General features: G+C 40.1%; 1 protein-coding gene across 2 annotated transcripts in view; it reads left to right on the top strand.

The window, feature by feature from the left end:
• Positions 1-21,682, top strand: part of RANBP17 (RAN binding protein 17) — a 251,866-nt gene that overhangs the window by 186,872 nt on the left and 43,312 nt on the right. For both annotated transcript variants that reach the window (XM_034778119.1, XM_034778120.1), the window contains exons 22-24: positions 2,759-2,841; positions 17,045-17,259; positions 18,533-18,671. In XM_034778119.1, coding sequence (XP_034634010.1) covers positions 2,759-2,841; positions 17,045-17,259; positions 18,533-18,671 — 437 coding nt within the window. The remainder of the gene's footprint in view (positions 1-2,758; positions 2,842-17,044; positions 17,260-18,532; positions 18,672-21,682) is intronic.

The following is a 21,682-nucleotide window of genomic DNA, read 5'->3' on the forward strand; positions in this document are numbered from 1 at the left end:
TTAGACAATACACTATGACAGGGTTAAAATATGTTATGGAATATCAGTGTATGCATTATGCTGCTGTGATATTGAGATGTGTTTGGTTTGGGTTTTTTGCCTCTACCAGTCAGCCATCATTTTTGTGCTTGTAGAATACACAAATGTTTTGTGCAGTGTACATATGTTTTCTTCTCGTAAATTAGGGTATAAGCAGCTAGATTTACCCTGAAATTTGCACCTGTAAATAAGGATCCTGGCAGAAAAATGTGGATTGCAGCAAAGCAAGGTACCCACAACTTCCTTTGCACTAGGGGTCCTACAAGCACCCCACAAAGCACCAAAAATGGGTGACACACAACTAGGGCAGCCAAAGGATGCTCTGATTCAGTGCATTCAGTGGCAGGGCTCCTGTGCAGTTCCCAATAGAGATTAAGGGTAAAATTTATATAAGTGACTTAGGAGCCTACGGTTGTGTAGATGAACAGTTGGTGCATGTCAAACTGTGGTGTAAATCTACGGCACAGTAGCCTGACATCCACTGGCTGTCCACGTGGACTCTGCTACCATGCACTGAAAGTTCCTAGTGCACTTTGATCTACTCTCATTTCAAAGTGAAGTAGATTAGTGCTTCTCAAAGCCGGTCGGCCGCTTGTTCAGGGAAAGCCCCTGATGGTCTGGGCCGGTTTGTTTACCTGCCGCATCGGCAGGTTCGGCCGATCGCGTCTCCCACTGGCCGCGGTTCGCCTCTTCAAGCCAATGGGGGCTGCGGGAAGTGGCGCAGGCCGAGGGACGTGCTGGCCACCCTTCCCGCAGCCCCCATTGGCCTGGAGCGGAGAACCATGGCCAGGCGGGAGCCGCGATCGGCCGAACCTGCAGACGCCACAGGTAAACAAACCAGTCCAGACCGCCAGGGGCTTTCCTTGCACAAGTGGCCGATCGGCTTTGTGAAGCACTGAAGTAGATCACAAGACCCTAGTCTCATTTTCATAAGTTATTTATAAGCTCTTGTTGACTTACAGTTAGACTTAGGAACCTTAGTGCTAAGTCACTTCTGAAAATGGGGCTTGGTCTTCAAAATCACTTAGGGGCTTTTGAAATTTTTACCTTAAAGCTACCTTTCTCCTAGGATTCTCCCAAGGGAGGGCATTGATGAAAACTTTGCTTTCCCTCCCAGTGGTTATATCCATATTGAGTACACAGTAGCTTTTTCTGGCCTATGGAGATGGTGTACCAGCACAAGCAGAGGTGAGACTAGTCTATGGTATGATCTCTTTCAGGTCTGAGTATATGCATTGAACTGCACTCTTGCATCTGGCTTACATTTGGGCTTCTCTACAAGATGGGGTAATGCCCACTTACAGTCAAAAGTGTGCTAACATGTTTAGCATTAATTGGTCCATGTAGACCCTGCTGGTGTGCACTAAAGGTTCCTTAGTGTGCTTTAACACTTTAGTGCACATTACCAGGGTCTACGTGGACCAATTAATGCGCAGCACATTTGTGCACTTTAGAAATCACACCCCCATAAGTGCACATTACCCCACCATGTAGAGGATGCATTTATATAATTGAATTCCTAGTGGGAATTAACTGATGAAATAAGCTATTGGGATATAGTAGTTCAGGTAAGAGTATAAACTAATTGTTTGTATTAGGAAGAATTTGTAGCATTCCTCTGAACTGCAAATAAACCAAAGGTGCTCACTAGGAATTTGAAAGCTTATTATTATTATTAGAATCATAGAACTGTAGGGCTGGTAGGGATCTTGAGAAGTCATCAAGTCCAGCCCTCTGTGCTGAGACAGGACCAAGTAAACCTAGACCATTCTTGACCAGTGTTTGTCCAACCTGTTGGGGACTCCCCAGCCTTGCTTAGAAGCCTGTTCCAGAGCTTAACTACCCTTAGGCTACGTCTACACTACAGGGGGGATCGATTTCAGATACGCAAATTCAGCTACGGGAATAACGTAGCTGAATTCGACGTATCTGATCCGACTTACCCCGTTGTGAGAACCGCGGCAAATTGACCACCGCAGCTCCCCCGTCGACGGCACTTACTCCTACCTGGGCTGGTGGAGTACGCGCGTTGATTTGGGGATCGATTATCGCGTCCCGACGAGATGCGATAAATCGATCCCCGAGAGATCGATTTTCTACCTCCAATCCGGGCAGGTAGTGAAGACCAGCCCTTAGAGTTAGAAAGCTTTTCCTAATATCTAACCTAAATCTCCCTTGCTGCGGATTAAACCTATTACTTCTTGTCCTACCTTCAGTGGACATGGAGAATAGATCAATGTCCTCTTTAGAACAGCCTTTAACATATTTGAAGACTGTTACCCGGTCTCCCCTTAAGTTTTCTTTTTCTCAAGATTAATCACACCCAGATTTTTTTAACCTTTCCTCATAGGTCCGATTTCCTAAACCTGTTGTCATTATTGTTGCTCTCCTCAGGACTCTCTACAATTTATCCACATGTCTCCTAAAGTGTCGCACCCAGAATTGGACACAGTACTCCAACTGAGACCTCAACAGCACCGAGTAAAACATTACCTCCTGTGTCTTACGTACAACATTCTTGTTAATACCACTAAGAATGATATTAGCCTTTTCCCAACTGCATCACATTCTTGACTCATGTTCAATTTGTGATCCACTCTAACCCCCAGATCCTTTTCCGCAGCATTACGACCAGTTTTTTTGTTTGTTTTTAGGAATGAGCACATTGCTAAGTTTTTCCCACTGTGACAATGTGAATATTTTTGCTGTTATTTTTTAGGTCACAGCGTTTAAATTTTGATGTATCATCTCCTAATGGAATTCTTCTCTTCAGAGAGGCTAGTAAAATGATTTGCACTTATGGTAGGTATCTGTTAATGTTTTCTTTGCAGTATAATTCTTTGACTGTTTTGTGAGGTAAAAGCCCCATTACTTTCATTCCCTTGAGCCTTGATGTATTTGTGAAAAGTTAACGGAGTATGAAGTGTTACGGCCAATATCAGCACATTATCCTGTACTCCTTGTCTGATACATACCGTAGGAGCTCAGTTACACTCATAGACAATGGAGGGCACTACTTACATCATTTGTTTCTTGCAGACATGCATTCCATTCAGGTGTGTGCACTCCCAGGTCACCAAAGCCAGAGAACTTTGCTTAGCAGTACCAGTAGAGGCAGCACTTGTTCCCTTTGCCTCATAGCCCCTCCTCTGGCTATATAACAATGGCGCTGCCCCAGCCCCCCTCAGTTCCTTCTCACTGCCCGCAGCTAGAGTTGGAGTGCTCTGGATAGTGTTTCTTCACACTGCCCCTTGTTTCTCTCAATTATTGATAATTTATTCTAAATGATTAGTTAGTGGTTTTTTAGTAGTACCTTAGGTTAGTTAGCTGTCGTTTCCTGGTGGAATGCCTTCCCCAGGCTTTAAACATTGCCCATCGTGGGCAGGAGGGAGAGGGGGCTATTCCAAATAGTGATCCCCGTATGCAGTGTTTGTTGCCCCTGGGAGAGGGGCACATTAAGGACAGATGCTCTATCCCTAAGTCTTTCAAGAAAAGGACACAGGTAGCAAGGGATCTGAGACTCAAGCAGCACCTGATGAAGCAAGCCATGAGGCGTACGTCAGCACCAGAGAAAGAAAACACAGCCATCATTGGAGCCTCAAAGTGCCAGTGTTCCTCAGCAGAACTCAGAGGCGACCTTTTGATGTTGTCTCAATACCAGGGAACGTGTCAGAGGTCCAGCTCCGTCGTGGGTACTCGAGCAGCCACGGTGCCAGTCAGCAGCCAGTGAGAAATCATGTCAAGAGAAGAGCAAATCCGCTCCCAAGGACAAAGAGGTTGGATCTCATAGGCAGAAAAGTTTATTTGACCTCCTTACAAAGCGGGGAGGGATAGCTCAGTGGTTTGAGCATTGGCCTGCTAAACCCAAGGTTTTGAGTTCAATCCTTGAGGGGGCCACTTAAAGATCTGGGGCAAAATCAGTACTTGGTCCTGCTAGTGAAGGCAGAGGGCTGGACTCAATGACCTTTCAGGGTCCCTTCCAGTTCTATGAGATAGGTATATCTCCATATATTATTATTATTATATTATAAATCGTAAATCAACAGGCATTGTTCTCAAGATATAACTTTGCAAATTGGGACGCTGACAAAATTCATGGAGCAATTGCCCGATTCTTCTAGGGAGGACTTCAAGGCATTTGTAATGGAGGACAGTCTGGGGCCCAAGACATCATTGCAGTCGGCCCTAAACTTAGCTGACACAGCCTCCAGAGTTATGGCTACAGCAATCGTGATGAGAAAAGCATTGTGGTTGCATAATTCAGCATTGTCTCCAGATGTATAACAGAGTGTAAAGGACCTTCCTTTCGATGGTTGACCTCTCTTTTCAGATAAAACGAATGAGACTTTGCATTCATTTTAAAGACTTGAGTGCAACAAATGTGGTCTTCGGGAATTTATACGCAAGCCTCAAAAAGATGCCAATTTACTGGGCAACGACAGCAGAAATACTGTTCCCCAGCTATATTTTAGACAGACACCTTATCAACCGAGACAAGACTACCCCAGGAAAGGAATAGATCTCACAAGAGAACGTCTTCAGGGTCTAATTTTACTCAGCCACTCCATCCCCCTCCATCACAGGGCAGAGAGCCTATTTGACTAGCATGTCAGGAACAGCAGACCAGTTGTAAACATCCTAACTCCATCACCTCAGTTTGGGGACAGGGTAGCCCACTTCTACAGTGCCTGGGAAATAATAACCATGGACAAATGGGTCCAAGACACTGCATTTGGGTTACGCCATTCAATTTCTATCCATTCCCCACTCCAACCCTCCAATCTCATCCCTTTTCAAGGACCCTTCTCACAAGTAATTGCTTTTCAGCAAGTTCTCTGTGTGCCCTGGGAGCTATAGAGGAGGTCCCTCATCAGTGTGCTGGATGAGGCGTCTACTCCCGATATTTCCCAATCCACAAGTCCAAGGGAGGAGTGAGACCTATCCTCAATCTCCGCAATCTCTACAGATACATCAAATATATCAGGTTATGCATGGTTGCTCTGGCTACTATTCCTTCTGGTCTGAATTGTAGCAATTGGTTTGCTGCTCTTGATCTCCAAGACACTTATTTTCATGTGTTGATCTTTCTGGGCCACAGGAAGTTCTTGAGATTCCTAGTTGGCAATCGTCATTGCCAACATACGGTTCTCCCCTTTGGCCTGTCCTTGGCTCTGTGTGTCTTTACCAAATGCATGATGATGATAGCTGCCCATCTCAGGAGGAATGGAATTCATGTCTTCCCATGATTGGATGACTGGCTAGTAAGAGGAAAGTCTGAGAAGCAAGTCCTCAGTCACATCCCATTCATGCTGGATCGTTTCGATCTGTTGAGGCTGATCCTGAACAAAAAGAAATCAGCACTGAACCCTATCCAAAAAATCGAGTTAATTTGGACCCTACCAGACTCTACAAATTCGAGGGCCTTTCTCCTGTACAAACGATTCTGTAAAATTCAGCATCTGTGACTGAACCTCCAATTGCATCCTACACTCTCCAGCAATTGTTGAGACTAGTCCAGCATTCAAGTTACCATTCAATAGACGTTCTTGTGTGAGTACCTCAGGAAATATTGAACTCCCTGCAGTGGTGGACAATTCAGAACAATGTGTGTCAGTGGATTCACTTTGTCTGACCCATGCCTACAAGAATGTTGGGCACCGATGCCTCTTCCATAGGCTGGAGAGTGCATCAGGGATTGTGGACGGAACAAGAAGCATCCTCTCATATCAATGTACTGGAGCTTTGGGCAATATATAACATGTGCCAGGCCTTTCTCGATCACATCCAAGGAACAACTGTGCACATACTCACGAACAATACCATTGTGATATACAATGTCAACAAGCGTCAAAGAAAATATCATGCTGGTAGCAGCTCACTTACTAGGGTCCCAGAATCAGCTGGCTGATCACCTCAGCAGTACCTTCTCAGACAGTCACAAGTGGTCGCTAAAGAACAGTGTGCTCAGGGCCCTCTTCGAAGAATGGGGCCTCCCTTTCATCTACCTATTCATGACAAAGGATTTAAGGAAATGTCATCAGTTCAGTTCCTGAGCAGGGTTCAGTCTGAGATCCCTCACTGCATTTCATCTGAATTGGGGTCCAAGTCTGAAATATGCTTTTTCTCCCTATCGCTCTAATCCCTTAGGTTATCCTCAGAATCAAATTGGGCCATACCAAGCTGATCCTGATTGCCCCAGCATGGCTGAAACAATGTTGGTTCTCCAGTCGTGCACTGTCAGTTTGATCTCCCAAGTCTCTCCCTCTTATCCATGTCTTGTTAACTCAGCATCATGACCACATTCTTCATCCAGTGCTGGACAGTCTACACCTTTCCGCAAGGATGTTGCATTGTTGGATGAGGAGAAAACTCAGTGCTCAGAAGCGGTTAAAGAAGTTCTGCTTATTAGTAGAAAACCATCTATTTGTCTTAAGTGGAATTGGTTTTTGATTTGGGCAATCTCAAAGAGAATTCATCCTATGGCAGTCTAGATTCAGAATTTCTGGACTACTGGGTTGCATTTGAAATCTTTGGGCCTGGCTCTTAGCTCCTTGAGATTTCATTTGGCTGGGATTTCAGCTTTCACCCTCTTATTCAGGGAAAGTTGGTCTGAGGCTGGCAAGCCACATGCCAGCTCTCACCAAGGTTTTAGGCCTCAGCCAAGCACTGACAAATTCACTGCTGGAATCCAGTCTTTCACCTGTGTGTTAGCATGGTTAAGATGGGCATTTTATGTATACCAAAGTGGTTAGTGTTCAGACTTTATGAAATGCTTGTAAGTTGCTGCATGCATTAATCTCACTTATGATATCTTAATCATATGCTATGAAGTAATATTTAAGTGTTTGCTTTATAACTGTAAAAAATGTTTGCTCTGAAACTGTGAATCTTTCAGGAGGAATCATCTCCTGCTCACCAAGAAGGCTATCAAAACTAAATGGGCTATTGTGAAACATCACAATACAAAGACTTTTGTTAATTGGCCCTTCAAATCCATGAAGAGGCTAGTGCTGAAGGGCTTGTTCCATCAATTTGAATACTGGAAGAAAGAAAAAAATATCTGACAAGAAAATTTTTCATCTCTTTGCTGTTTGGACTCTCACAGGGCCAGAGCTATGAAACAGAAGCAGAGATCTCTAAAAGACATTCATATCTGACAGATTACTACAACTGTGACACCTTTTAAAACCATAGACTGTAAGTCATTTGTGTATATAAATTTGCTTGCTTAACCTTATAATAACTATCTCATTTCCTTTTTCCTAGTTAATAAATCCTTAGTTTACTATAGAATTGGCTACAAGCATTGTCTTTGGGGTGAGCTCTAAGGTACAAATTGACCTGGGATAAATGACTGGTCTCTTGGGACTGGGAGCAACCTGAATATTTTGTGATCTTTGGTGTATAGCATCCAACTATCACTGCGTTCAGCTTGCCTGGGTGGCAAGATAGACCGGAATGCCCAAGGGGACCCCAGCGTAAGACTCTTATAGGAGTTCACATTTGTTAGTGAGTTGGTGAAATCTAATTCTGGAACACGCCCCAGTTTGGGTTCTCTGCCCTGTTTTTTGGCAGTCTGCTCTGAGGTTGGTGCTCACAGTTGTGAACCACTTCAGACTGTGTGACAGTCTGTATTTTCAAATCCTATGGTAGGTAGTTTTCTGAAAGGCATTGTCCGTCTTTTTCCACTGGTGAAGAAAATGGTGTCGTGGGACTGTAATACGGCGCTTGCGGCACTGTTGGGTCCACCGTTCAAGCTGATAGCAACACGCTTGTTAGTTCTCCAATCCCAGAAGACAGCCTTCTTGTTAGTTATAACGTAGGCTTACAAGTCAGTGAATTACAAGCCTTAATGGCAGATCCCACATACACCCAGTTCTTCAAAGACGAAGTAGATTTAACACCACATCCAAAATTTCTGTTAAAAGTGATACCTCAGTTTCACTTTAATCAGGTTATTTACTTACCTGTATTTTTTCCCAAACCACACTTGGGTGCAAAAGAACAATGCCTTCATACTTTAGATGTAAGAAGGTGTTTGGCATTTTAACTGGAAAGGACTAAATCATTTTGTTCGTCACCTCATCTCTTCGTATCTTATATTGAGCAAATGAAAGGACAATCAGTCTCAGCTCCGACCATTGCTAAGTGGATAATGATGTGTATTACTATGGCTTATGGAACAACTCAGATTGTGCCTCCAAAGTTATTACAGGCTTGTTTGATGAGACTAAAGCAACATCACTAGCATTTCTTAGAGATGTAGTAGATATCTGCAGAGCTGCAACATGATCCTAAGTAGAAACCTTTGCTAGACATTAGACTATTGTGATAAACTGGGACTGTTCTTAATGTGGCCTTTGAATGCTGAGTGGGGAGTGTTGTTGGCCTGTGAAGGTTGCAGGGGAGGGTGGCTAGGATGGTCTGCACTGGGGGATGGGAGACTGGCCTTGAGGGAGAATACCTGAGCATGTAACATGAGAACCTAGGAAGGGGTTAGAGGCCAGGTGACACCTTGACCCCCGAAACTAAACAAAGGCTGGGGGAGGAGACGCTGGAGGGAGTTGGAGTTTCAGGAGCTGGCTGGTAATGGAGGGAAGCCCGGACAGGGCTCTGACCCCCCAACGGGGCTGTAGTGCCCCTGGGACCCCAAGATGGACCTAACTGAGAGGGTCCTGTTGTCTGTGCCTGCAAGACGTGTCTTGGACTGTGTTACTGTCGTCTAAATAAACCTTCTGCTTTATTGGCTGGCTGAGAGTCATGGTGAATCGCAGGAAGCGGGGGGTGCAGGGCCTTGTGTCCCCCCACACTCCATGACAACTATAACCACGGCATCTAGGGCCAATGCAAACTTTGAGAAGATAGTTCTACAGTCTCTGAGTAAATAGACTCTGAGCCCCATCTCCTCAGTGAATGGGCTGTGAGTCACCTGAGTGGAATACATGTCTGCAGCCACTCGAAGAAGAAAAGACAGCTACCTGTGTTGTAACTCTTATTCTTTGAGATGTGGATGCAGACATGTGTTCCATGACCTACACTCTGTACCCTGTGCACCTGGGGTTTGGTTTAAAGGAACTGAGGGGTGCACCACGATTATATGGCCAGGGAGGAACTATGGAGCAAAGGACATGATCATGACCCATGGGGTACTGCTAGGTGAATTACTCCAGCTTTGGTGTGCTGGGCACACTCACACCTGAGTGGAATACATGTCTGCATCCACATCTCAAAGAACAACAGTTACAACATGGGTAAATAACTATTTTTTACTTTGTAGTATGTGTCTTCTATCAACTTTTTATGTATTCTTTTCAGAAATTAAAACACTCTTTGGATGTTTGATCCAAAGCTACAGGTTGAGAGGTCTGGAGTGACTGCATGTATCTAGAATATATTCCAGCAGTTCCAAAACATAATGGGCCCATAACAACTTCACCCTTGAGCACTGTTTAAACATTTATAAGTTGCCCCATCTTTCCAGCTCAAGACATGCACAGAATCGAAACAGGTCTCTGACATCAGCTATCTATATTGGGACTCAATCCATATTTTGAAAGAAATGTTACTAAGTTTTTGTAATGCCACTTTATTTTAAGGAAAGACCATAAAAATCCTTTTTCTTTTGCTTTTTTTTTTTTTAAGAAACAAAACTGATGTTTTAAAATTTGTGTTTACTGCACTTACAGATACATTCTGGGGCTGGAATTGGTATGTGTTCAATGGCTTCTTGTTAAAAGATACTTAGATGTAATTACACATTTGATTTGTAGTGTACAGAGGCAGTCAGGATATGCAGACTGCAGAAAGCACTTATTTAGGGAAGGAAAAAATGATTCCAAGTAAATCTTATTTCTAATAAACTCATCTCCACCATTTTATTTTCAACTACATCAGTTAGTGTGCTGCCACGGTTTTTTCAACCTGTTCTCAACTAAATTTATGAGAGTGATTAAACAAAATAAAAAACAGTTCAGCTCAGGAAAAGATAAAAACTGGTAACTTTTAAGCATCCTAAATACTATTAGCTATGCATTTAATTTAGATTTAATTGCTATGTGCTTCCTCTTGATGATCAAAAAGATAGATAGTTATGTTGTTGCTTTAAGCCCAGTTGACTCATTCTTCCTGGATCCCTGTGCAATCCTGCTGTCCACTTTTTCCTGCCTCAATCGACTTTTACCATCTTTTTTTTTCATTTTTGAAAAATCACCTCGTCATTGATCACTCCTCAGTTGGCATATGCCTTGTAACCCTTGCCCTCATCATCTACTCCATCTTTACTGGATCTCACCCTGTTCCATTCATAACCGATGGTAACTTTTCTCCACATTCTGAAAAAAACTTCACTTGCTAACTGCTGTCTCAAACACTTTTTATGGTACACCAGGGAAGCCCAGTAAATTCTCAGTCCCCCAAGAGATTGTCAGCCTTTGCCAGGAGGAATCTGACGTCTTCTGGGTCTTGCTAGAGATGAGCTGTGCTATTCAAAGGAAAGGCCTAAAGCAGTACCAAATTTAAGATTAGTAGTAAGATAAGTAGTAGAGTTGAAGAGATTACTGGAACCCCCATTGGGACAGTTACTTCTCCCTGTTCCTGAAGATGCTATGATGGAAGATGAGACAAAGCCTCAATGTTTCTAGTTCTATGACTTGTGTTATACAGGAGGTCAGACTAGATGATCACAGTGTCTTTCCTGGCCTTGGAATCTATGAATCTGCCATAAATAATATATTTTAAAATAGATTTGATTATTTCAAATAATTATGACAAGATTTCCAAATACCATAGTATTTATCTGCCAAGCTGTCCTGCAGTGCTCAAGACCATGAGTACCAACCTCAGGGCAGACTGTTAAGAACAAGGGCACAAACCCCAAATTGGTTGTGAGTTCTGCACTTTGATTTTACCAACCAATTATCAAGCGTAAACTCCTCAGGCACTATAACGGTCTTAACATGGAGTCACAGACGGTATTCTTGGGTACTCCAATCTGCTTACCCCAGGTCAGTTGTACTTTAGATCTCATACAGTAGCCAATCCTATAATAAACTATCTAAAGATTTATTAGCTAGGAAAAGGAAATAAGAAAGTTATTTGCAAGGTTAAAGCAGGTAAACATATCTACACACAAATGAGTTCCAATCTTAAGTTTCAAAAAGTAATAGAAACTGGTTACAGATGTTATTAGTGAGATTAATGTATGCAGCAACTCTCAAACATTCAATAAAGTCTAATCACTAAAACATATTCTTATAATTCTAATACCTAGTTTAAGAATACTAACACACTGGTGACCCAGACTGGTTCCAGCTAAATATCTGTCAGTGTTCATGGGAACTTTGGCATGAGCTGGCACCTTCTCTGCCAGCATCACAGTGTCCACGTTGTTTTGTAGTTTTTAATAACTGTCCGTATAGTCCTTAGCAGCGATGAAAGGGCTCTGGAAGACAATAATGATCTTTTCAAAGTCTGATTGTGACAGATTGGGAAATCATTAACTTTTCTTTTCTTGTATGAGTAATTGGGGTAATCTGTGTGGACAACACATCTTGAAGAATCACAGTACCTGTAGGATAAGTAACCCTTCTTTCTTCATTTTCATTTTGTGTCTCCTTTTGAAAATGTTGATAAAGTAGACGTGTGTCCTACTATACAAAGAGAGACTAACATGATTATAGGCATGTTTAAAGGCAGCCAAGGTTTCCCCAACATGTTTGAATCATTCTACAGGATGAAAACATACAGGTGAAGGTTTCTGGGTTGCAGTGAACCTTGCCAACACAAATTGGTATTTCTCTGATTTAGTTTGTTATAACAGGCAGTAAAGCCATTTCAAGAGACTAAAATAAATTGGCTTACAATCAAACTATTAAAATGCCACCATTTACCACCAATCACCACAACATAATGTCTGACATTTTAAGTATAGGGAAACGCTCTGGAATCTCATATGTTGGCCAGTAGTGACTTTTTATGGCAACAAAACTAGGTTAGGAGCACGTTTAATTTATCTTTAGAAATGCAATGGAGGCACTCTGTTTCAGAGTAACTAAACTATAGTCTGTAGGATTTTAGCATTCAATTGACATTTCTTTGACATTTAGGGGACTTCTGAGTCATTGGAAGGGGCAGGTGGTGTTCTCTGGAGGAATGAGCAAAGGGTTGGGAATCCAGAGTTCCAGGATTCTTATCCCTAGCTCTGGCAGTGTCTCACTGCGTGGTCTTGGCCAATCCAGATCACCTTTTTGTCAGTTTCCTAATCTGTTAAATAAGGATAATACTACTTCAGGAGAGGAGAGAATTAATTAGTTCATGTCTGTACAGTCATTTGAATATGTAAAGCACTATATAAATTATTATTAGAGGATCTCCGGCTAACTGGAGTATCTAAATCCCTGTCCTGTCCTTTGAAGGATTACCCGCCTTGTTAACATGTTTTTTTAAAAAACAGAAGTTGAGAGTCTTACATAGCAACATGATTTTATGAAGTGGAGCTTTAAGAAAAACACCATACAACACAAGGCTAATGATATAATTGCAAAAATTGGCAACACAGATGCATATTTTGTATAAATGTGGAAATAAATTTAGTTATAGTGTGATTTACATCAGTAGGTGAAATGAGGGATTATGTTAATACAGACTTTTTCTCTATTCCTCTCAGATAATGATATCCTCACACACAGAGACATATCTATATCCAGTTGGTAAAAATTCTGCTTTTAGAATTCTGACTGGCACCAAACTAACAACAGGAAAACTCCAGATTATGGCTCAGTTACACTGAAGATCCTCTTGATCTATAAATCAATTCAAAACCTCGGTCCAAGCTGTCTCTCTGTCTGGTCAACCCTGCAATACACAAGCAGCAGCTGAGGTCATCTGATGCCAGTCCGCTTGTCTCACCAGTACCTAAACGTGCTGCACTGGTGATTATTGTTACAACTCTTTGGTTTCCTCAGTCTGGAACTCCCTGATCAAAGCAGTCTGGCATGTGATTCTTTCCTTTTTTTAAATGCAGAAACTGCATGTCGAAGAAAATGTGACCTTCCTCCGGCAATGAATAACTATTGCCTCAGGCCTTGTGTCTCCTACAGTACCGTTACGTCAAACATGCATTTGCTGTCTGGAAATGCACTTTCACTTTTGTCTTATTTCTTAAATATGAATGACTTTTCTGAACATTTATTTGGGAGGACTGTACACTTCTTTCCACTCACAACTTGCATTTTAGGTGGATTGGCATGTTTATGGACTGCTGTATGTACACAAACACATGCTGCATTCTGTATTTCTATATTCTATAAGAATTATGTGTTCAAGTAAAAAAGGGAGCATGTTTGCAGATTTATGTATCTCTTCTCTCCACTTCACTCTAAGTGGAACACTCTCTGTAGTGTCCTATGTAATGGCAGACTGGTATATAGGGATATCTTACATATTGCAATGAAGAGGATGGTATAAACGCCTAAGGGCCTCACTTCCGGAGATACTGAGTATCTTCAACCCCCATTGTCTTTAACTACAATTGCGGGTGCATGGCACTTCTGAAAGTCAGACCCTAAATAAATGGATACCTACCGTTAAGTCTGTTTACCACTTGCTGTGCTGTGAATACGGTGGCACCAGCGACTAAAATCTCCATTACAATACCTTGTCACTGACATGAATACTGTGGCAAAGGCAGTTTAGTTTAAGCAGACTTTGTGATTGAATACAGTCACTGAAGTGGTATGAAAAAAAACAACCCTACATTCATTTCGACTTGGCTTAGGCTCCTACTTGAGAGGTAAACTCTCATTGTAGCACTCCATAGTTAGTGTGACAAAATATACTGTGTTGTATCCCTTGCAGCCAGTCTGACTGGATGATAAAAATCCTCCAGGATACAAATAATTTAAAAAATTACTGTCAGCGGGGGAAATTGACAGGATTTAGGGACAGCGAAGTCCACCATTCTTAGCCATATACGGTCATTGAATTTCACTTTTAGTTCTATATACACAAGTCTAGTTCTTAGGGCTTTTCTACATAGGGACATCCAGGAAAGTTAATCCAAATTAATTAAAGATGTGAATTTGAACTACATTAGTTAAACCGCATTAAATCCCTGTGTGAATGCTATTACTCAAAATTGAAGTGGCCTTAATTCGCTTTAGCTTAATTCACTTTGTAATTCATTTTAACTAATCCACTTCAGAATCACACCTTCTGTTAATTCGGGTTAACCTTCCTGGATGTCCCTGTGTAGATAAACCCTAAATCTCCTTGTTATATGTTCTTAGGTTCTCAGCTGAAGAAGAACTGTGTTCCAGTGCATTTGGGGAGCATCTATTACTTTGTTTTGTGGTTTCTTTACATTTTTAGTAACACCTCTACCTCTCTGTTATAGGAGACTGACATAAAAATAATACTTTCAATATGCCGTTTTTATTTATCTGCATTCTGTCATGATATACTTTGATATAAGTTTTTAATTTTGCTTCAGCTTTCAGCTGTTCTAGCAGTTACTATATAGGGTCAGCGTTGAGGTTAGCCACAGTAGCACAAAACAATTTCCTGTTCTCAGAGCCCAGGTAACATTTGGATGAGGATTAAATTTTACCACATTTTCTAGTAGCCAGAGACAATTATTTCTAATGAGCTTTAAATTGCTTCTAGAACATGTATTTCAAAACATAGTGTTGCAATCCATTCAGTCCTAGCAACTTAATAAAATAACATTTCTTTTTAAATTTTTGGCTAAATTGTTCCTTGCTGTATTAGTATTATTAGATTTTTAATCTACTGCCCAATTTAAAAATTGATTGTTTTTTATGCTCAGGTACTATTTTTCTATTTCCTTCTTTTGTAGCTTAGTATTGGCATTTACAGTGACACCTGTTGGTGGAGGAGAATGCTAAAATATATTGTTATCCATTGTAGACTCTCTAAAAGGCCAACATCCAGTTTTTGTCTCCTCTGAAAACTTTAGGCATCCAATTTTTGAACATCTTGGCCTTGAGCATATTGGTTATGTTGCTTGGAGAGTCTTTACTCACATTTCATTGCTGGTGCAACTTGTGGAATATACCCTCCCCTTTCTCTTCTTTTCACTACAGTAGTCCAATTTTACTTTATCCGGTGTTGTTATAGCCATGTTGGTCCCAGGATATTCGAGAAACAAGACCTGAAGAAGAGCTCTGGGTAGCTTGAAAACTTGTGTGTGTGTCTCTCTCTCTCTCCAACAGAAGTTGGTCCAATAAAATATGTTACCTCACCCACCTTTTCTTCAGTTCTACTTAAGCATCCAGGAGACTTATTTGCCTTCTTTTCAGTTGAATAGAACGTGCCCAAGAATATTAGTATGTGAAATGATACTGTGTCTGTGTCTGTCTGATATTTGCAATATGCCAAACCACCAGTGTGAAAGTTTATGTTGTTTTGTTATCTGTCATTCCAATCCAGATTTTAAAAAGGCAATTTACCTTTTGTGGGTGCAAAATATGCACATATATTTTCACACCACCAATAGATTTAGGGGTTACATCCTACCACTTGTTTGGTTTAAGTACCCAGTTGCAGATGCAGATCATGTAGTTAGTAATTGGAGTGGTAGAACTTGCATCCAGAATTAGTTGTGAGAACAAAATTAATGCAAGTACAATATTTAGAGATGTAAAATTGCATCAGCAGAACAGAAGGCTGGGTGAAAGTCCCCTTAAAATCAGGCCTTGTTGTGAATTAAATGACATTAAGTACTGTTCCTTGTATTGTTGGTTTATGTATTTATTTCTGAAGGATTACTTCAAGTGAATGGAAGAACAGTAACAGAAAATCAGTCCTAAACTTACATCTCATTCTTTAGCAGCTACCTTGCTACGAGAAGAGCATGGTACAGTGAGGAGGGTGCTTACGCCAGAATAAGAGTGCTTTATTCCAAATTAACTTAATCCACATGACGACTCTTATTCCGGACTAAGAGCATTCACGCCTATTGGTAATCAGGATTAGCTATTTGGGAATAACTCCCAGTATAGATGTAATCCATGCCTGCTGGGTGTGATGCTCTGTCCCCCTCTAGTGGCACCTAGACCACCTAGAGATTGATGAGTCTGCTATGGCCTTGGCTAAGAGACATGTGGTTTTAGCTTATGCAGTAGAGGCTTACGCATTTAGCTCCAGAGGTCCCAGGTTTGATTCTGCCTGCCAACGTCGATGTTACATAGACAGCCATAAGAGTCACTATGCCTCAGTTAATGGGAATAATACCTCCCTTCTTACAGGGGCATTGCGAGGATCAATACAATAGTGACTAAGGTGCTCTGATACTATGAAAATGGAGGTCATATAGGTACCTGGATAAACAAATAGAGAGCATTAGAAAAACTCTTGTGAGTTATTGCACAACAGAACCAAAAATCACTATTGCCTCATACTAGCAACACCAAATATTTACAGTTCTGTAATATTTTTACATTAGAAAGACTCAGATTATCTGAGTGGGTCACATATGTGGACTGGTAAAATAGTTGGTTTTGTAATGGATGTATCTGTGGTGTGAGTGGTATGTGTATGTACATAAACAACCATCCCAAGAGGCCACCATGGTAATAGATCAAAACCAGGCTAAATTACAGTATGGAAAACTATCAGTTAAGGCCCTGATTCTGCAGTCAGATCTACCATGTGGAACCACACTGAAGGCTCTGTGGCTGTGCCTGGGTTGAAAGGTCCATGCCAATTGAGGATGTTGGCCTACGTCAGTAACTGAGACTCCATGGGTTATGTTTTTACCTTTTACACTCTTAATAACTCAGCAGCTTTTTAAATATATTCATGCTATGTATGTAAAATGTTCCAATTGCTTTTTACTATAATTATGAAAGTAAGATCCTATCCAGGTAGGCAATAATAAAAATAAAGACAAAAAATGATAAAAGAGTAAAATGAAAATGTTAAGTGACAGAGCTATCCAGATTTGCAACTGTTTGTCAGTTTCTTTCTCTCCTTTTTTTCTGAACAGGTAATCAGATCCTGTCTCTTGGGACACTGTCAAAAGATCAGGTTTATCCACTGAAACTCAAGGGCATTTCCATCTGCTATTCTGCACTCAAATCTGCCTTATGTGGAAATTATGTCAGCTTTGGCGTCTTCAAGTTGTACGGGGACAACCACTTTGACAATGTACTCCAGGCCTTTGTCAAAATGCTGCTTTCAGTATCCCACAGTGACTTGCTTGTAAGCAATTATTCATCTTGGGAGTCTTTATGTGAAATATGAAATAATATCACCACAGGCTTCAAATTGTTATAATGAGACAGCAGGATCTAGAACAGCTCAAATGAAGTTTATATTTTTAGTCCAGTTATTTGAGTGTATTTTAGTCACATCCAGAATATTAATATTTCCATGTATGATAGAATTATCATAAAAATTGTAACATTTCCAAAATGTTCACAAAAATATGTCTGAGAAAGAGAGAAGCCATTTCTGACTTTTTATGTCTGGGCAAACCAATGGCTTCGTTGGGGTTCCCTGGATGTAATTTAAAGCAGTATTTGGCCCTATATGATCTGTCAGTCTGGGATTAATCTGAATTTATATAACTCTTGTGGTGTGTTTTCTATAAGACAACATTAAAATTTTAACCAAACTTTCTTTGGGATGTCTAGTCTCATATCAATGGAGCTGTCACTTCTCAAAGACAAAAAATCAAGTGCATGATCAGCCTTAGCTTGGATCATGGAACTTTCTTCAGAACATTTTCATTTGGAGCTGCCATTTTCTGCACTGAGGGATGAATCAGATAGTTAGAGGTGCTAAATACTCAGACTTTTGCCTTAGCCCTTTTGAAAAATTACCCCAGTCAAATACTGGTATATAGCTACATGATAGTGAGTGCCCATGCAGCCAAGACTGACAGTCATGCCAGTAGTGAAGGTAACGCCCCTAATAACCCACTCTAAAGCCTTGATCCTGCAAATGGATCCAGACAGCCAGATATTTATGCCCACACAGAACCCAATTAAAGTCAGTGGGCACAAGGGTCCGTCTATGCTGGTCAAGTTGCAGGATCCTTGCACAAGACAGTAATCACTGTGATGCGTTCAGCCAACCTGGGGTTAGTCTCAAAAAGTCTTCTATATAGATGAGGAAGCACTAGCCACTGAACTGTCAAACTGATCCCAGAACACTTGGTCTGACTAATGTTTTATAACAGTTTTACTGAGCTGCTAATGGGATGTAGCGTAAAAAGGTTAATATGACTTCATTATATTTTTGTAAACTAAAACTGAGTTTATGTATTTGTATGGCAACCTATAAGATTTTTTTTTTTTTTTTTTTAGAAAAAAGCGGTTAATTTAATAGATAATTGGGATTTATTACAGCATCATTCTATGCATTTTTATAATCCTGTTCATATTTCAGCCAGCTTTCATTTTTAATGCTATAATTTCTATTAGCCCATAGTATTTCTTACTTTCTAGCAATGTTTGTTTTTCTTTTTCAGCAATATCGAAAACTAAGCCAGTCATATTACCCGCTCTTGGAATGTCTCACCCAGGATCATATGAGTTTCATTACCAGTTTAGAACCTCATGTGCTAATGTATATTCTTACCTCAATATCTGAAGGACTTACTGCACTGGGTAAGTGTTACTTATGATTTAGCTAAAATAGGAATGTGGGGAATATGTAGTCATTAGAGTGAGATTTAAAAAATGAACAACTCAGCATCCAACCACTCTCACTTAAGCTTCTACAATAAGTGGCCCATTAGAACATTCATTTGCAGTTTAACAAATTATTGTCCAGAGACCATGAGAGATGGTGGGTGCTGAGCATTTTGATAATCTGACCACTTCTTTTAGGTGTCTAAATGGGAGCTGAGCTCTGAGCTCTCAAAATCTGGCCGATAGCGTATTACATTAATATTTTAAAATGATCTTTCTACAAATTAGAAACTTGAAAAATAATAATGATGTGCTTCTAGTTCGGTTATCATTGAAGAAGTTTTACAACAGTGAAATATAAAATGATTTATTTGTCCCATAATCCTCATAGTAGAGAATGTTATTATATGACTCATTTTGCCCTTCAGAGATAAAATTTGTTAGCATACGTAACAGTAACTTCCAGCCGTTCACTTTTCATTTATCAGCATGACTGGTAGGTGAGTAGAGATGGCTAAGCTAACGTTATCAATAAAAAAGAAAAACTAGGTTTTACATTATAAAGAATATTTATTGGCTATACTTCACAGAGTAAACAATCATCATACTTAGAATTATATTAAAAGTAGTCTGGTTGTAATTGGTCTTCATTCATTAGCACTTTTTAACAAATTATTGTCCAGATATTTGATTGAAACTGAAATTTGATTTCAGTAGCTTAAATTCAGTCGAAATATGAGGGAAGAGTATAGAGCCTTGAAGAAAGATGCATATGTTGCAGTTACATTTTCTAACCAGGCTAGAAAACAGGACCCTAAAATGATAGCCAGGAATGGCTCTCTTATTACTTTGTGCTAGGAGTTGTATTTAATGAATAGCCTGTAGGTATGATATTTGTTTATATAGACTTTCTAGTAGCTAGAGTTTATTACCTCTAAGGTCACTCAAGCCCTGTAGTAATAAATGAGTACACTGGGCATCACAGAGCATTCCAGAACATCACAAAACAGATTCCATGTTTCTCCTGTTAGAAATAGCATGCTTAGTGAAGAAATGGACATTGAATAGATAAGGAGCATTAGTAAGGAGTCCTCCGATCATTTTATTATATACTACCAAAATGCCAAATAAACTATTTTTCAAAAAAATTTCACTCAGCTCTACTTAGTTTGACTCCTACCTCACCCACGACTACTTTGACTGGGTCATGTACGAACCTTATTGTAACTTTGTGATCCTGAAGCAATCTTTTCCACTAGTGTATTGACAATAATAGTTGCACAGGTGCAATTTCTTGGCAGGTGAATTAATTTCTGTCCACTTTCAGTTACGTTGGACTGCTGTCTACTAAATTTAGTAAAATTCCAGTTATGTTTCCCATTTTTCTTTTGTATTCCCTAGTATTTCTAAGGAACATTTGACTCTACATAAAGGTCAAGTAATGAGACATACCGTTTGATCTGAATGAACCTCACGTGTACATTAAAAGGAACTCACTTGTCTTTCCCTGAATTGTCAATCAGAAACAGAGCCTTTTTACAGTCCATGTCTGAGTGGTAAAGTGATTATTTAACTACAATATCCTGTTTCTTAATAACATCAACATGTATTGAAAACTGATTTCTTGATGGGAGGTATCGATTCTGTCACATAAGCCATAAAATCAATTCGTATATTCAGGTAGTTAACTTTACACAGTAAAATAAGTAATTTTCCTGTTCCTACAATGTCAACAAAAGCTGATCTTCCCTCAATAAGAACAATTAATGGCCATGATCCTAAGGGAGTTAAATGCCCAAATCCAATTAAATTTCATTGGGATTTGGGTTCCTAACTCTCTTTGGCTTCTTTGAAAAATCCCAGCATATGAAGTAATACATGTTATCTGACAGTGAAGCAAACAATTATTTCATTTTTGTTCATCTTCCAGCATAGACTTCTGCCCTTTGAAAATGGACAATTGTGATATAAATTGGATCCCTCTCTTAGTGAATTATATCCGTGCTGCCAAAGCATCTTGAAGAATAGCAGTGTCAAGGCTGCAAGCAGTCTGATAGGGTACAATGTATTGCAAACCGTTAGAACTTATGAATCATCTTCAAAAATAATTATAAAAATGAAATACCTCTTTTATTTAAAAAATGTAATACCAGGAAATGACTTTTTTCCCCCTCCCTAGGAGAAATGTTTGTCTATATATTTTCATTTCTCTTAGTTCATGGAAGCTCAGCATTTGAAATTTGTGCTGTAGCTCTAGCTGTAGAATAAAGAAGCCCCAAATCCTCATTTCTCAGCACTGTTCATTCTGTCCCTGAGTGGACACTCTGCATGCATCATGATTTCACACTTGATAATATACTGTGAAATGATATTTATTCCTTTGGAGGCCCCTGGCTGTAAATCAGCTGTAATGGAAGCCCTCATCTAGGCTTTTATTGCAAGGATAAACACTCCAACAGTTCTCTTCTAAAGTGTTTACCTGGCTTTTTCACAGCTGACTCAGTGGATTGGAACCTTTTAATGTAGCCTGCCTGGCATGTTGTCACTAAGCTCTATGTGAAGCTTTTCTAATTCTCCTATGATTAATAGTGTAATTATGCCATTCATTGTGAAAAAGAAAAATATAACATTTTCTATGCCTTGCTTTCTAATTTAGATGTTAAGTTGCTTAAATCTGTTTACTTTCCTGATTTACCCACAAAGGCAGATAATGCTGGCATTGTAGTGTTCGAAATTGATGGACAGAGAAATGCCACTTAACTCAAGTCTGTCCCATTTACCTTTATCTTAGAAACAAAAAAAATCTCTTAAATTATGGCATGCTCAACAATGTTAGCAAACCATTTAAAAATAATGCTCTTTACATCTATTGGCACCATTCACCGAATGTTAATGTTAAAGCCAAAAGGCCTCTTCAAGTTGTTTTTTCAATAATGTCAGCCACCTTAAGGCTGATATAAATAAGTAACTGGTTTGAGTGCTCAGGC

This window comes from Trachemys scripta, chromosome 8 (assembly GCF_013100865.1).
Source record: "Trachemys scripta elegans isolate TJP31775 chromosome 8, CAS_Tse_1.0, whole genome shotgun sequence".
In the NCBI taxonomy this organism is placed as follows: Eukaryota; Metazoa; Chordata; order Testudines; family Emydidae; genus Trachemys; species Trachemys scripta.